Source organism: Platichthys flesus, chromosome 21, assembly GCF_949316205.1.
Source record: "Platichthys flesus chromosome 21, fPlaFle2.1, whole genome shotgun sequence".
Lineage (NCBI taxonomy): Eukaryota > Metazoa > Chordata > Actinopteri > Pleuronectiformes > Pleuronectidae > Platichthys > Platichthys flesus.
The window spans coordinates 7368757-7386112 of record NC_084965.1 but is presented as its reverse complement, the minus strand read 5'-3'; the positions used below and the strand labels follow the sequence as shown (position 1 = coordinate 7386112).

At 39.2% G+C, this 17356-nt stretch overlaps 3 protein-coding genes across 4 annotated transcripts; all 3 read right to left on the bottom strand.

Moving 5' to 3' along the window:
• Nucleotides 1-189: 189 nt before the first annotated feature.
• mcur1 (mitochondrial calcium uniporter regulator 1) lies at nucleotides 190-5254 on the bottom strand. The gene is made up of 9 exons (XM_062380122.1): nucleotides 4910-5254; nucleotides 3405-3521; nucleotides 3207-3310; nucleotides 2390-2491; nucleotides 1978-2019; nucleotides 1812-1883; nucleotides 1581-1634; nucleotides 1311-1425; nucleotides 190-1007 (listed from the first exon to the last, which is right to left on the bottom strand). The coding sequence occupies exons 1-9, from the start codon at nucleotides 5172-5174 to the stop codon at nucleotides 952-954; spliced, it is 927 nt and encodes a 308-aa protein (XP_062236106.1). The 5' UTR covers nucleotides 5175-5254; the 3' UTR covers nucleotides 190-951.
• Nucleotides 5255-6287: 1033 nt separating this feature from the next.
• Nucleotides 6288-9989, bottom strand: rgs9bp (regulator of G protein signaling 9 binding protein). The gene is made up of 3 exons (XM_062379686.1): nucleotides 9534-9989; nucleotides 8168-8474; nucleotides 6288-6688 (listed from the first exon to the last, which is right to left on the bottom strand). The coding sequence occupies exons 1-3, from the start codon at nucleotides 9627-9629 to the stop codon at nucleotides 6312-6314; spliced, it is 780 nt and encodes a 259-aa protein (XP_062235670.1). The 5' UTR covers nucleotides 9630-9989; the 3' UTR covers nucleotides 6288-6311.
• A 729-nt stretch (nucleotides 9990-10718) lies between these two features.
• Nucleotides 10719-17198, bottom strand: zgc:56231 (uncharacterized protein LOC406257 homolog). 2 transcript variants are annotated; one of them, XM_062379687.1, is made up of 18 exons: nucleotides 16926-17198; nucleotides 16678-16773; nucleotides 15827-15946; nucleotides 15163-15301; nucleotides 14885-15069; nucleotides 14668-14761; nucleotides 14351-14509; nucleotides 14141-14252; nucleotides 13987-14049; nucleotides 13248-13394; nucleotides 12849-13014; nucleotides 12563-12742; nucleotides 12281-12420; nucleotides 11968-12133; nucleotides 11664-11763; nucleotides 11478-11548; nucleotides 11255-11374; nucleotides 10719-11068 (listed from the first exon to the last, which is right to left on the bottom strand). In XM_062379687.1, exons 1-18 carry the CDS (start codon nucleotides 17013-17015, stop codon nucleotides 10853-10855), a joined length of 2364 nt encoding a protein of 787 aa, XP_062235671.1. In that variant the 5' UTR covers nucleotides 17016-17198; the 3' UTR covers nucleotides 10719-10852. The 2 variants fall into 2 exon arrangements, with proteins under 2 accessions (XP_062235671.1, XP_062235672.1); XM_062379688.1 differs by having other exon boundaries at nucleotides 14351-14506.
• Between the last annotated feature and the right edge of the window lie 158 nt (nucleotides 17199-17356).

Sequence of the window (17356 nt, the reverse complement as noted above, 5' to 3'; positions counted from 1 at the left end):
TATACCCATCCATGGAAGCCACAATTACTCGTCAACAGCACTGTTGTGGTCGCTAATACAACATTTTCATGTTATTAAATAGAAACACACATACTGTAAATTACATTTTCTGTCACCATATCGTTATCAGTCTTTTTCAATTCAGTAAATCCGGTTCTGTGCAATGACTCGTCTTCAACACAGTCATGTTAGCTCAGTGCATATTTATTAATTCATTTCATTCAAATAACATAAAAATCCAGTTAAAACAGCTAGAATGATCAATTAAAGTAAAATATATGTGATAATATAGTGGTTACATAAATTACATTAATCCCTTTTGAGTTCCAGACCGACAGCTTATTTTACAGCATATTATGCCCATAAATAAAATATTTACATACCCCTTAAACAGTTTAACTTCAGCTCCAAACACTATTATATATCATTCATAAAGGTAGACTTGACTGGGACTACTTTATCACAGTGCACTGTTGAGAAATTATAATTCAACAAAGTAACAGCAGATGAAATATCTCTAGGCAGCTAAAACATCAAGTATTTGCTATTTATTAAGAGATTGTATGTCTGTAAAAAACTGGTGTAATTGTGTTCCTTCCTTTGCTTCTTCCTCTCAGTTTATCATATCAGAAAATGATGATAGAATAAAGTATTAAGGAGCACAAACAAAAATTCTGATCAATGAAATGCAACAAAATAAGGTCAGACGTGAGAAGGAATTGGTCTCTGAATGCTGAAAGACTCAGAGGAGATGCTGAAAGTTCATGTTTTACCGCAGGTAAACAGTTGCTTGTGTGGGAGGAGGTTAGAGGTGAGCAAGGTCAGAGCTAGAGGACGGTGTTTCCTCCTCTAATGGCCCACCCTGATATCCAGTGCAGGGCCTGGTGACTGGTTGAAATGAATACTGGGCTTTCAGAGGAATGCTGAGATTTTTTTTCTCCTGATAACAGCTTACATCCAAATACGATAGAAACCCAGGACTACAGTGAGACATGTGAACACAGAACCTAAAGGAGAAAATAGCATAGATCATTCATTTTGTCAAAATTTGCTTTTTCTAACGACTTATGCTTTAATTTCTAAACTCGTTGCCACATGAATACGATATGCAATATCACATACATGTATTTCATTTGTATGTAGGAAACAAACAGCCTCAGTGGCATTGAGGGTTAAAGGTCCCGGACTATAAGACCCCACTTAAACCTCCTCTTCTTTACCCTCTACAATAAAATCACTCAACAAAAACCATTAAAACTTATCAGTAGATTACATTGTTTAGTAAACAGTGCACAAGTGCCAAGTCCCACCTGCAAGGTATTTTATTGTATCCAGTTTGTGTGACTCCAACATGGTTTTCAAACCGGCCGCTTCAGTGTCTATTTTCATGTTGGTCTGAGTCAAATGACGATCTTGCTCAGCAGTCTGTGAAAAAATAAAAGGGAATCATGTATAAGCCCCAGTAAACACCGACCAGATGTTTATAACACCTGCTTCTGTCCATGGATGCACCTACTGTACACTACAGAATAACATGTGATAATTTAGGAAACATATAGGTGCAATGCATATGTACAAACCATTTCCATGATTTCAGTTCGCATTTCCAGAAGCATTTTCTCGTGCTGGGATTTCTGGAAATTATAAAAATATATTTATTAAGAGGAGGAATACAAGAACCTGACCTGTCAGCTTCACATTTTATATATAAGCCAATCATCACTATAATTCTTAAAGTTTAGGTATTGGGTATCATAAATTACTGAGAAAAAGTGATTTTAATCCAATACATGATTTCTTCAAACACTTACCAGTTCCTTTACACGGCTTTTCTCTAAATTCATGTCCAAAATAGTGTCTGAGCGAACTTTATTCGTGATATCCTGCAAGGTGAAGACAAACAAAGGAATTTCATAAGAAATGTTTGTACCATAAAATATAAAACATAATCTGATGTGAGTAAGTCTAACCACTTACAGACAGTCCGACTTTCAGCTGCAGTATTTGGATCTTGAGTTTCTGGGAGGAATATTGAAAAAAAATTTAACAAATGAATCAAGATGTTTAAACAAACATACTGCACAGTACACAGTCATTCATGTTACCACTTAGGCAAACACGTCAAACATAAAGCAACTATATTATAATAATCTTCTGCTTCCACTTTTATCTGGCATGACTGATTTTTATTCATATTAATTTGCAGTAATTGTGCATTTTGCTTTCAAACTAATGGTCAAAAGACATAGTATACAACATTTGGATAAGCCCTCCATTAAATATGAACCCAAACATGCTTACGCTTCATCTTTACAGTAGATAGATGGACAAATATACATTGATGGGAATTTAGTGAGCATCATCAGCACCGCAGCGACATAAAACGTACCTCGTTCTCTGCCAGCAAAGTGGAGAACTCGCTCTTCTCAAGAATGATCATGTCCTTCTTCACAGATGCAATCTGAGACATCACACGCTGCAGCATTATCTCCTGCCAAAAATCACGTAAAGCATATTAGAGTTAAAAAAAAATACTAAATACTACAAATAAGAATGTTCATCTGGTGAATCACTGGGCATGAGTCAAAACTCTTTGGAAGCAATTTAATAATATGGAATAAAAGTAAATAATTCACTTAACTGACGTTGTAGTGACTGAGTCCAATAAATAACGTCTCTACTGGTTGCTGATTGAGCTTTGTTAAGAATTGTACTCGTAATTAAATTAAATTTGTCTTTCCAAACAGACTTTCAAGCAGAAAAATGTCCAAGAAGCGTAAAGCAGTCAACAAAAACTCTGATTACTGGCCTGAACTAAAATTTTCTTTGGAAAACCCCATAAATCATATTTATAATCTACAGCAGAAGTTTTAAGTATTGAATGTATTGCTAATGAAGGTGGCCATAAAACCCTTTCACATTAAAATACGAATAATGTATTTTTCTATTATTGCAGTGAAATGGATAACGAGCGCCATATCCGGGTGTTATTTATTTCATAGTATATTCCTACTTTTGATAAAACGAAATGAAGATGATAAAGTTATGAAATGTCAGCTTAAATTTGAATTATTTTCATAAACAAATACTGTTCCACATGATAACTAAACATGAGCTTGACTAAAAAGTTAACCGTGTGTTTCCTAAGATGTAATGTGGAGTGGTAGAAACATGATGATCATGGTTAAAATGTACAATATACAAACCTGCTGCACTTTGGTGACCATGTCGTTATAGATGACGTCCATGTTGGAGGCGGTCATCCTCACCAGCACTTTCACCATCACCTCAGCTTGCTGAGTTGTGAAACCTGTTAATATTTAAAAAAATACATATTGATGAGAGAAATCACCGGAGGTTATCAACTCAGAACAAGTAAAATGAGGCAACAGAAGAAGCCAAACCATTGTCTTCAAAGAGTCGTACCACCGCATGTGTGTCAAAAAACAGCTTCCTGCCTTCAGAGTTAGGTACTTCTGGTTTCAGATCATACTGGAAGTTTCTGACAGAGGTGCTCAACTCTGAAATCCACACACAAGAGATGGTGGTTACAAAAAAAAGTTATTACGAAACTTTTAACATCAGTCATTTCCCCCTTTGTCTCATTTTTGCATTTCTTACAATATATGAGTTTTAAATTGTTGTCACAGATTTGACACTTTATTAATACTTAATTATATCACACTAGACATAGTCTTTATGTTTATTGGATTAACGAGTAATTCATAGCAGGGTTGTTGTTTTGTTTTTTATTCAGAGCCATCTTTGCAAGGAGTTTTTATTCGAATTTGCTGACTGAATTATACAAAAATTACTGAACCGGTATTTATCCAATCTCAATACATCAATATATTTTACATTTAAATATAATAATTAATGGTTGTGCATGAGCCCTCCACTGCTGTGCATTTTTTTTTTGCTGTTGCTACAAACCAGAACATTGACATTAGTAACATAATGTTATATTGATTTAACAAAATCTGAAACTTCACATAATGGCCATTAGAATCAGAGCAAACATGAGTAGTGTGAGGTAAGGGTTGGACAGGTTGAACTAAATTTAAAATGTAAACAGTTCATATGCACACACACACGCACACACTTGGTGCATATTGCATAAATACTGTGAATGCGTGTAAGGTTTCTAATGAAAACATGCTGCATCAGGGTCTGGCTGTAAACTCAGTTCTATATAAGAGCTGTGACCATAGGAGTGTGTAGTTTGTAATCTGTGGACATGATACTTTGTTTGTTGGTCTATAATTGTCTTTGCTGTGTCTATATTCCCCATAAAAATTAGGGGATCTGCCTACTAATAAAATATATTTATACTTAATGTCAGGTGTGGTGTGTTCATAGTGTATCACGGAGAGTGGATGAGCATTAACACTAGTGAAAAGTGTAATGAGCAGAGGAGACCAGGCCTTTTCTGTCAGGACTCCCACCTCTAACAAACTCTTGTGCCTCTTTTAAATACTCTTAATAATACATTTTTTGTGCGTGCTTTCTCCTCATTTTCTATCTCACTTTCTATTATAATATTTATATCATGTTTCAATTTATCTTGTTTCTACTCTTTTCTCATTTGTAACACTTTTGTTTATTTCTGTATCTGTGCACAAATGCTGTGTGATATTTAAATTGTTTTTAAATTGTTTCTTATTTTCTTATTGTTTGCTTGGTTTTACTTACATTTTAAAGGTGATATATAAATACATACATCGTTTTTTGTCCAATATTATTATAATGACCAGTATAATAAGGTGTGGTTATGGTGTGCTGCATTTGACCTCTCTGACCTGTAGAGGACTTTTATTTTGCCATTCGTTTGACAGAGCTGATTTGATGATATAAGTTGCTTGTTTTGCAGCAGTGTCTTTATGTTCAGTGTTGATCATCCTTCAGTTACCTCTGACAGACATGTGTGCCCCGGCAGAAACCTGTGAGATCCTCCGTCCAGCAGCTCGCCTCTCTCCCCGCGGCTGCTCCTCACAGCCGCACCAAGCTGCCGCAGCGAAACCCCGGAGCGTCCGTGATGTGTTCCCGGCCGTCACAGTCGAGACGGTGGCGGAGGACCTGTCCGCTCTGTTGAAAGCAGGAGGCTCATACAACTTCTTCTCTGGTCGGTTCAAGACAAAGAGCTTGAGTCGCGAATGACACTGTTTCACCACCATGGTCACGACCTGCAGCCGGCGCTGACAGTCGACTTCACTGGAGCACTTCCGCCTGAGAAGTTGTTACAGCGGCTATCAAACTTTTTGTCAAACAGGCTGTCCCAAATCCCCCAGTGTCCGGTAACACCTTTCAAAGTAAAAGGTTTTCAACCGCTAAATAAGAGTGGAGCATATATAACTAAGTAGAAACTATATGTTGTTGTTGAGGGAGAGAAATTGTTTCCTTACAGATAGAATCTTGTAAATGTATCTGAAAAATACATTTTGGCAACCTTTGTTGATAGAATAAAGAAGAGGATACACGTTGTCCATCTTTATATACTGTAAGTAGAGTCAATAGTTCTACATGCTTGGAAGGGAAGAGTACTTGGTTAATCTGCAGCTTTACCACTAGATGTATAGCATTTATCTGAACAAGGTTACAAGGTTAGATGTCTCTTAATCCTACCAACTGAGCCTTTAATGTAACAATTTTGCACTTAAGCAAATTAAAACTGTAAAGTCAGCAGCAAAATCTTTGTTATACACCATCTCAAATACACACCCAGCGTTGCTCATCAATAAATATAAATAAATAGCAACAGTTTTATCAAAGGGGAAACTTTTATAAAGCTTAAATCTACGGCACAGATTATACACACACACAACACTTAATCCCCAAAATGTCATTGGAAATGAATATTTAGCTTATACAGTAAATCAACTACAAGCGTCAGCACCTATATATCATCTTGATGGCAACAAGGAATTAAATGTGTGGTCTTTGTGACAATTGTTCCTTCCTGTATCACGAAGAGAACATACTGCATGGGAACAAAGCTAAAAACAAGCTCCATCTTTTTACAGTTAGGTAAGTAAAATAAACATTCGCCCTATTATAATTTAAGAAAATATGTATCACTTCTAATTGGCAGCATCATGTTTTTATAGTTACTTTGTTCAACAAAGTAAATGTAAAGTATATTGCAGCTTTGCATTCATGCAACAAATGGCAAAAGTTTGCTTACAGATTTATTTCAGTGTGTTTCTGTGGCCAAATATCTTATGGACTAGTAAATCCTTGAATTTCCATTACAAATTGCAACACTTGCCATTTCTTTACAGTGTTACTGAAGTGGTTGAGTATAGACATTTTGCTCATGAGAAGAAGACAACACAGACAGATAAAGTTGCTGCCAACAGAGCAACTGCCATCAGCAGTGAGATCACAAAGATGTGGCTTCGCTGGCAGAGGGGCTGGTGTCCAGGCTGCTCCTCGTCCACGGAGAGCAGAGCCAGGGAGGCGCTGTCGGTGCTGCTGAGCGGGTCTGCGTACTGCTGCCCCCGAGGCTCCACCATCCAGCGCAGCACGTTGACCTTCATCTCCATGTCGCTGATCATGTGGTCGATGTTGCTGATCTCCTGCTCCATGGCGCCACGCTCCTGAATCTCCATGCTGGCATCTGGGGCTGCAGTCTGGGCCTTGTTCAGGTCTGGCAGACTGAGAGCCCGAGCTGCAACCTCACTGCCTCCACCTGAAATAGCCAAAATTAAATCTGGTGCTTTAGTCTGTACAGTGCTTAGTTCAACTGTTGCAAAAACCTCACAGAACAAGTAGTTAGTGTATCTGAGAAATGATTATTAAAAACTGAAGAAAATTTCACCAATTGTCACAGTCCTCTTTGTATTTTTGTGTGTAATTTGTCATGCTGCAACATGCTGTTTACAATGACTAAATATTTCCCCACTGCTTTCACATTGTATACAATGACTCATAGAGTTATATATTTATTATCAATAGCAAGAATTAATAGGATTGAAGAGGCATATTTCTGTGCCTCACGCAGGGACATGCAGCTACACCTGATATTCACAATTGCACTGAACATTAAAATTATTTACATTACACAAAAGTTACTCACACAGATAAACATATTCATGCCAACAGATTATTTATTTAACATATTCAAAATCTTTGTGTCAGCTGCTACATAATTTATCTCTTGCTATTTATATTGAAACATTTAGGCAATCAAACCACTGAATAACCAAAACTTGAGCCTTATAATCCAGCCTGGTAGATTTAATTGTAGGTGTTTTCATGTACTACAGGTGGTTACATACATTACATTACTGAAAGCGGTTCAAATTTGTTTCTATGCATGTTCTTCTATGTTTTTACTTTGTATGTTTTTAATCTGTTGGCTGTGTTTAAGATTCTTTTTTATTTGTATGTGAGCGTAATATGTGCCTAATGGTGAATAAATAAATAAATGACAAATACACTCCTATGGACAGCAATACTCAGATGAGTGGCACTAGAAAATCCCACATGATACGTGCACAGAGGAAAAAAAACATCTTCACTGATGCAATCCTGATGCTGATCGAGAACCTGTTCCAGGCATTTTCACAGAAATAAATCAAGTGAGATCTACTGATGTGAGCAGTTTTGGGAGAAGCCACAACAGCTTTCTAAAAAAACATTGACAAAAGCAGCAGCAAGACACTTATGGTAAATCATTCTAATGATGTGAAGACTTTAAAAGTAAATAAAATTTGTATCTACAGTTGTGCTTTGTTAGCCGTGATTTCTTTCTATGGAAATCATGTGCCACTACAGAATGTCCTACTTTTTTTCTTCTGGTGGTGCAAACAATGAATTGGATGTAAATAAAGAAATTGTTGTGTTGCCCCTCAGGGTTATCTGTGTCATTCATACAATGTTAAAAAGGAGAGTGATGCAGGAGAGAGACAGCATCTCCACAACACAATTCCCCAGCAGTGGTGTCTGAGCAATGAACAGAGACTCGACTCGATTTAAGGACAGAAGGGAAATTGACCTGAAGTCAGTGCTCAACATATAGAATAATTGATGAACAGTTTAACTCAATCATCATCAATGTCCTTTTTTTTAATGTCTTTTTTACGTTATATTATTTCTTTCTTTGGCTAAATGACCTTTTAAATTTTCAATTTGCATTAGCAATTAAATGTACAGGATTTGCATTCACCTTGAAGGCCAGTTTGCACCAGTGTAGCAGTGTTTGCCAGACAGAAGACATTGCCCATGCTGAAGACTTTGCACATGTCAACATGGAGGAGCTCCAGGCTGGAGGAGAAGGCCACCCAGAGGAGCTCCATCTCCTTGCGCTGCTCCTCGGGCAGGCTCTTGTCCCGCAGGTGTGCGGTCAGGTGGTGGCAGATGGACACGGCCAACTTTTGGGCCTTTTCTCTGGTTTGCCGGAGCTCGTCCCTGAGCAGCAAGCTGTCTGTGCATCCACCAACGCATGATGCCAAGTGCCGGTAACATGCCACTACCTGTATGAAGAAAAATAAAGAAATATTTTATTCTATTGTAATCAATACGTGGAGCTTCTAAGGATATATCCATGACTGTACACATCTCCAAGACAAACGTATTCACTCTCCAAGACAAACGTATTCACACCCAATCAGTGGATGTTGACATAATAAACACAGTGAATGTTTTTTAATGGCTGTCATGCATCCACCTCAGTCTTAAGCCGCATGATCCAAGAACTGGAAAATTGGGGGAAAGGAACAGTTAGTTTCATGATGTCAATCATACGTTAAAAGTGTTTTGTTAACTTGTAGCATCATTTTACACCTGCAGGATTAGCAGCGCTGGTTTCAATGAAAAATATTATGAATAATCTCATTATCGTTGATCTATTTCTAGATAAGCCAAAGCAACCTTGTGTGCTCAGAGTACCAGCGGCTAATTTCAAGATGTGGACTGTGGAGGAGGAAAGAAAACAATGTCAACTACATTGTTTTCAAAATTGTATTTTCATAAGACTTATGTTTGATACTAGTAAAAAAATAACAATACCTTTTACCTACTCAACAATAGCTTACATTATCAGTTTTTCATTTACTTGTTTACATTCCGTGTTCCACATACAATACACTGCTGCAAAGAAGTTCATTCAAGAAGAGCAATACAATAATGTAAAGTCAAATATTTGCTTGTAACGGTGGGGAGCTTGACGTGATCCTGACATTATCTAACACAGACGCTCGAATGATCACAAAGACGCAGTGGACCAAAATGTCTTTTCATTCAGAGTGCCTTTTTAGCCACAGGGGAGACAAAACCTGCTACAATGTCTTTAGTTTGTGAAAGACTAATGCAAGAGTAACAAAAAGGAAGAATAGTGAAGATGCTGTAATTAACAATGCTGAACATAACGACTTTTAATACCCTTTTCTTCAATCTCAGGCAATTTTAAACAGTCTCTCTATAGCTCACACAATATTGTATGTAAAAGCATTGATGGTAACCTGCCAGAAACGACAGTAATGAATGTAAGAAAGGAAAATAACGAAGCATAAAACGTTGAAATATTGATTTACCTTTATTAAAGACCCCACCAGAGCCTCTCCATCAGCCAAAGCCTTGTCCGAGCCGACTGTGCAATCATCTCCCACTTTGTTATTCACAAGTGGCATGAGGATGACTCGTCCAGAGTCTCGGACCAGACTCTGCCACAGCAGGCGAGATGCTGCCCCAGCTGCCTCTTCACTTCTCTGGCGGCCCCTGCTCTGGTCCTCCTTCCCCTGGAAGATGCTTCATTCAGTGGCAGAGGGTCAAGACGCACTCAGTCCTGAGGCCTCATGATGCAGTATATCCACTCACCTTCAACTGAACTAAGCATACTCTGGAGGCTGGAAGAAAAAAAAATGACCCACAAAGAGCAAGAAGTGGGAAAGTCAAAGTAAGGAGGTAAAAAAAATAGTGTAATAAAGTGATGCAACGCTTTGAGCAAGGTGCTAATCCTGTGACTGACCCCTTTGCACTGAGGCAGACTAAGACGTACAGCTAATCTCATTAACGAACACAGAGCAGAGAGACAGCGCAGCAGCTGGCTGTCCCCCACAATGGCCCTTTCACTCACTGAAGTGAGGCTGCGCTGCATTACCTCGGCACACCACAGTGGATACACTTCATTCACTTACGGATGCAATATGCAACATATTTCACTAACGTGGTGTAAGCATTATCCTCCGATTTTTCTATGTTATATTGGCAAAGATCTAAATATTTTCCACAAACTGAGTTCAAAGAAATTAATAAATCAAAGATGTATATGGCATCTTTGTTCCTGTCAGGGTCTTCTTTGGTTCACTTCCCCTCAGGGCCCACAGATAATGGACAACCTCGTTTGACCACGCTGAAAGTTCAGCGTGTACCGAGCGAGAACTCCCTCATGTGATGTTTCTATAGCAGAGTACGTAGGCATGTAATTCCTTCGCTTGATGTTTCTATAGCACAGTATGTATGCATGCATGCATGGATGCAATCCCCTCACGTGATGTTTCTATAGCAGAGTATGTAGGCATGTAATTCCCTCGCGTGATGTTTCTATGGCAGAGTATGTATGCATGTACAACAAGCTTTTATCTGCAGAAAGCACACTTCAAAAGAGAGAAACCATACATTAGTGAGCTCCGGCCATGAGATAACACCCAGCATGCACTGGGGCTTGAGACATCAAATAATGTGATTAAATGAATCACGATGGACGCTTTCAAGCCTCTAATACATTTTTTATTACAAATTTAAAATAACATACTTTCTACTTTAGTAGAAACCAATAAATGAAAACCTCTCTTGTCGTTTCTCTGGGGTTGTTCTGGTTTCCTTCCCTTGTACCCTAAAAAACCTAACCCTCTCAGTGTTGTGCAGTCCGAGTAGTTTTCCTGAGAGTTCGGCCAGTTGCACCCTTCCGTGGAGAGGTCACTGCCTCCCTGAAGTTGGCAAGCAGGCCTCGCTTCACCTTTGGCTGCATAGGAGACTTCTGGGAGAATTTGGCAACTTCTACCTTCAGGGAGGCAATCTCCCGGTCCTTCTCAGCGTTCTGCCGGAGGAAGTCCTCCACTGATTTTGTCTACAAATATTCAACAAACATACAAAATGATTTCCATACTGGGGACATGTCAAACAGCTGAAATTATAAAATTCTTGAGGCCATTTTAAGTGCCAGAAAAATTCTTGATGGATTTTCATACATTTTATGTTTTCATCATTCACTTGCTGCCCTCAAACCCTTGCTTTACTTTTAAAGGATTTTTACCTGATCATCATAGTTCCTCTGTAGAACCTCCAGATCCAGTGATTTCTCCAGGAAACCATCCCTGACCTTCTGAAGCGTTTGACTTAGCTCCATCAGTCTTTTCTCTAGAGACAAAATCAACTGAAGACCAAATATTTTCTGTTGAATCAAAGTGACTACATATGTAGATCAAGCACAATATTGACCAGGAGTCATTTAGTGCTTCAGATTTTGTGATTGATACCTCTTGTTTATCCTCACAAATCCTCTCGATGGCACACTTTTCTTTGAAAAGCCATTTGTGTCTATCGTCTCCTGTGTGGATATAAAGAGAGATATCTGCCATTATGGCGAGGCACACAGACCAACTCAGGCTTAAAAAAAAAGTTATATTTAGAGGACATTTTCTGCAAGAGCATCACACACTCACCTGCAGCTTCCGGCAATTGGCAAGTCTGACACGACTGGTGTACTGATGGAACTGAAGACACTCTTCTGCTGTCCATCTCTGACACTTTACATCTAAGGGCCTACACACACACAGTAAGACCCAATTCTGATGCTTAAACAACTCCAAAAAATTGTTTTGATAAAATAGCACTGGACATTACCAGGCTTCTATAAATCCAGTCTATTATTTGACAATTTAGCATCACATATGTAAACGTATTTACCATAACCTGGCGATTTGAATGTGCACATCTGATATTAAGGCGGACCGGTTAACAACATACCTCTACTTTCTCCTCTTCTGCGATGAACTCATCCAGAGGTACGTAGTCGTCTTGCAGATTGTTCATGGCGCTCTGGTAAGCATGCTCTTTGATGGCATCCTTGTACATCTCAAACGTGTTCTCCAGCTTTTCTTGGTAGCTCTCCTTCAGCTCATCAATTTGTCGACTAAACATTTAAAAAGTCTCTGGCTTTACATTAAACAATAAATTACAATAAATAAATGCATGTATTGAAGGCTTATGTATTCTGCACCAATCAGACAAATTAGCCAGACTGAAACCTCACTAGCCAGAATAAATAAATTTGACATACCTGCGGAGTTCATCACTCTCCATGAGCTGCTGTATCATTGCATCTCCCATCTCCTTGCGAATCTCCATTTCCAGCATCAGGTTTCTTCTTCTTTCAGCCAGGAGTTTTGTTCGGAGGCTTTCAATCGCATTCACTAGCTCCTGAGAACATTTAAAAAAAATGTACTCAAGAAATTGGCACATCACTCTACAATCCCAATTAAAACAGTATTGGACAACTTCTAATATGTCTGATATGTGTATGTAACTGTGTTTGAATGTGATGTGGAGCAGTAGTTGTTACATTCTGTGGCAGCACAGACATGTCGGCCTCATCCTCCTCATCAAGCAACTCCTCTTCAGACAGGTAGCTCTCCAGGGCCTGGTTGTCAACCATCCCGTTCCTAATCAGAGGTTTGCCAACGCGGCCAACCAGACAAGGAGCCAGAGACCCCAGAGGTTTGTCGGGGATCACCTGCAACACCTTCAGCCAGAAGAGCAGAAGTTAGTGGTGCACTGCCTCATCCTACAGCCCCCTAAGATTCGTTCATGGTCTGATTCCTCCCACACCAACATGTCATCAGACGGACCTGTTTGGCCACGGCAGAGAATTTCATTACGTGGAGAGTCTCATCATAGGTGGAAGCACACTGGTTGATGTTGACGATCATAGATGATCTTCCTTTGCCGCAGAAAACGGCCTGGAAGAGCTTGGTGAGTTTGCTCTCTCGGAAGGGAATTTTGCTGCTCTTCATTCTGATGAAAGCAACAGTACAAACCATTGACTGCATATGAAAAATGGACGACATGACTGCTCCCCATATTTTGTACAACGGGAGGAAGTGGAAAAGTGCCTTCCATCTCTAGTCTATAGTGCAAACCTACCAAACTATTCCCAGGCCATGCATAGTTCAACAATCAGCATCTCCAGGAATCTGCTATAGTAGAGCACAGTTTAAACATCGGGCATATTTCTAAATGTACTGTACCTGTCCGTCTGATTGTTGCGCAGCGCAGTGATGCACTTCCCCAGAATGAGCAGGGAGTTGTTTATGTTTCCCGCCTCTTTCAGCCTCTCTCCAAACGTTTTGGTTTTGTTGCATCTTTCGGAGCCAGCCAGGTCACACAGAGAAAACCTGAGATAAAAAAATAATTTATTGATTCCCTATATTAAATCTCTGATCCTGCACGAGTATAGTAACACCCATGCTCGTGCATGTTTAAATCTCTGATCATGCACGATAGTAACACCCATAGCCTCATGTAGGCCAACCAACATTTTAGATGATTCTCATTTAATGTTGATTCAGATATGTTAATAAAGTGGCAGCAATTTTATTAGATAAACAATGAGGAAAATATATGCAATAGTATTTCAGTATGTAAAAGTGAGTATTCTGTGGTTCAGGAGATGGTGCAGTTCGTCCACTAAACAGGAAGTTAGTGTTTCGATCCAAGTCTCCTCCATTCCCTATAGCGAAGTGTCCTTGAGCAAGATGTTGAACCCCACACTGCCCATGATGCCTGTACTGCTGTGAGCATGATAGGAAAAAGCATTACATATACATGCACTGTTTGAATGTGTGTGTGTGAACGAATGGATGGCAAAATTGCACTGTAAAGCACTTTAAGTGGGAATAAAGACTAGAAAAGTGAAAATTTACCATTTTACAGTATGTAGGATGCAAACAAAAAAAAGTTCAAATGACCACTTCACAAGGTACTTACTCTGACATCCTTTTAACTTCATCATCGTCAATCTGGAGTAGCTTCATGGTAAAGATGCTATGGCTGTATTGAAAATTGGTATGAATTTAGAAAACAAAGGATGAAAGCATTTATAGGAAAGATAGGTTGGAACAAAAAAACAAAAAGAGATTGCCTTCGGCTTGAGGACTGGTTCATCTTGGTGGCTGCAGCGCTTCTGTTTTTATTCCCAAACTGCAGTAGTTTGTCTGCTTCGCCCAGGTTCTGGATGTTGATCCACTTCAGATCTTTAAAAAATGTTATGTCATTTTAGCAACTCTTTGAGCAATATAATATAATAAAACACACACACACATGCACACACACACGGACTTCTCCAACTTACCTTTAACGTAAGCATTTCCTGCACCGTCGTCGCACACGCGAAGAGAAGCACGTTTCTTGGACTTGGAGCACAGGGAGAGTTGAAGCAGATCAAACACACACTCGTTGTAGATTTCAAAGAATGCCACCCATAAGGCATACTGGCTTCTGCCTGCTTCTGCTGGTTTAATGGCCAACAATAAAGAAGTAAGAACATAGAAAGCACAGAGAACAACACCAACCAAAGAGTCTTGAGGTGGCACCTTTATAGATTCACTGTGGACAACGGAAATTGTACGATAACTCACATGTACACTATGTTGATTCAATGAAGGCTACCTGTTTGTTTGTAGGACAAAGAGGAGGATGAATGTGAGGTGGAAGGAAAGCGTAAACGCGCTGACCCAGCACTGGCTCTGAGGGGATCACACTCCTAAGATGGAAGTGAGCACAGAAACGTGTTATGACGTTCTTGCAGAAAGCACTGTGGTTGCTGTGGCTCAATCCCCAGCAATGTTTTCTGTTTTGCAGATCTGAGGAAGCATGAAGTACTTACATCTTTGACTGAAGCAAAAATGGCAGCTTTAGCGCTCCTCTCCCTCTTGACTTGGTCAGAATCCAGGTATTGTGCGTCATTCCTGAGGTAGGGTTTCAGGTCCATGTCCTCGTACTGGTCTGCTCCGATGTGGTGGAAGGTGGCGTCCAGCACTCGAGGGAGTATCCCCGGATCTTTAGGGGTCCCTGAAACATCAAAACACACTTAAGCCTTTCACCAGAACTTTACAGGACTTCTACAGCTCATTATCATGTTCTTGTGTTCCTGTTTTGTTTAACCTTGAATTGTGAAGGTTTTCCCAGCGTTGGTGACACCGTAGCTGAATATCAGTGCATTCTTTCCATCCAAGAAATCAGACATTTGGCTTTTGACAGTGTCCTCAAAGAGCTCAGTCTGTGTCGTCTCTGGTCCGAAAATCTAAAATTCCACAGTTAAATATTTGCACTTTCTAGCCCATTACATTTCTTGTAATCATAAATTACATTAGAAGCTCAATAACTAGAAGGGAATTGATCCAATCAGAACAGGCGGTTACATTAGACTTTGCCTCATGCAGCAGCATCACTGGTTAAGAAAATCTCACAGTTGGGGGTCAATAAAGTACATCCATCCAAAATGGATTTAGGAAGTCCACCGCTAGGACTCAGCCATAATGATATGGTAGACTGTTGCATTAGGGAAAAAGCTAAACTCATCATGTACTTTTACTTTACCAACTAAGTAAGTAGTTAAATATACTTAATCAACTAGAAAATTTGAAATGGTTATTTTATTGACTACATTTGTCTATTTATTTTTACTTTAACTTAAGTTAATTGTTTTACCAATTCCTGCATCACTGCTTGAATATTTATGGATGCTCAGTGACCAGTAATGATCGGACAACATCCTTTTGTGTTTAGGAAAATTGACAGCAGTTCTCAGGTTTGCGGTGCTGCTGACCTGTGTGAAGGAGAACTTGTGGATTGACAAGCCGATGCCCTTCTCGCTGCTCTTCATGGTAGCGGAACCCTTCGGTGCATTCAGTGTCACCGTCTGGATGTTTTCAATCACCACACAATCCTGAGAGAAGAACAAGAGGGGAACATCATTACTCAGGCCTCAATGAGGAAAAAGCAGGTGACACAATGCCTGTGAAACTATGACAAGCAGTAGAGCTTTGTCTGCACGTACGGACTGTTCACAAATTATTAAGAGGGATAAGATTGAGAAGATTGATGTATACTTTAATAAGACAAGTTTGAAAGTTTATTCATCTTAGATCATTTTGTGTCAAAATTATTGTTAATAAAAATAAATAAAAGCAAACGCTTTCATCATATGAATGGCTGTGTGCACCATGTGGTTTAGCCCTGTATCTTTTGTAGTTATCAGTGACAGAGCAGCATTTGTTCTTTAACGAACAAATTAAATTAAAGTAAAGTAGAATGTTTTGTATAAAAATAACTTGTTAATCCAGGTATAGTTCCTTAAATTCTACTAACTCTGATGTCATGAAATCAGCTTTATTGAAAAAGACTCTCAGGTGTTTGATCTCTAACACATTAGGCTACGTATACTATTTCTATAAGTTCTTCAAATTATAAATTGAACAAAACAGTTAAATCTGACAGCAAAAAAATGAAAAACTGCACCTTTTCAATATTAAAGTAGCTTTCAAGGGCTTTGCTCCTACTTTATACAAAAATAAATCCAATTGATTGAAGTAAATCCCATGGCTAAAGTTGTGTTTGTACTTTGACCAGTAGTTATTATACTGAACACAACATGGGCTGGATGATCAGATGGTTTACCTGGTCTTCGTTGTCAGACAGCTCCACTTTAGAGAAGGGCCTGACTCTGAGGTAAACTCTCATCGTCTGTTGCTCGGCACCACCTGACGTTTCAGTCTGTGAACAAAGAAGAACAGAGTCAGACTGGAAACTCACCTCAGAGCACAACAGATGAGGTGTAATGCTTTACTCTGGACTTGTTGGATCAGTGAATCACATGGCATCAGTTAAAATTATCAGTGAGTGAAGCTTGGTACAAAAAACTTTACCTGTAAGGGTGAAGTGCTGACAGGAGGAAGGTTACAAGTCATATCCATGTCTTCAGACTGATGAAGGGTCAGATCCATAACTGTACTCATCTTGAAACTGTTTGATAATTGTTCTCATTCACTGACTTCAGCCTCTATAAACTGCACAAATAAAAGCTGTGACAACCTCTTACTCCAAAAGAGACAATTCACAAGATATTTAGGTCTTAGATTGAAGGGTTAAGCGTGATGGACTCTACTGCTCCGATCATGTTCTCACATTGAAGATCAGGCGCAGCTCCTCATCACTTTTAATTGAAGGCAGGTGGGAAGGGAAGGACTGAGCTCTGCTCGACTCAGTTCAATTATTCACTGTTTGAGGCTGGTCCCTACTTCACGGAGGTTCTGAAGGATTCTGCAGCATCATATCCACAGCTTGAACTATTTGCAAG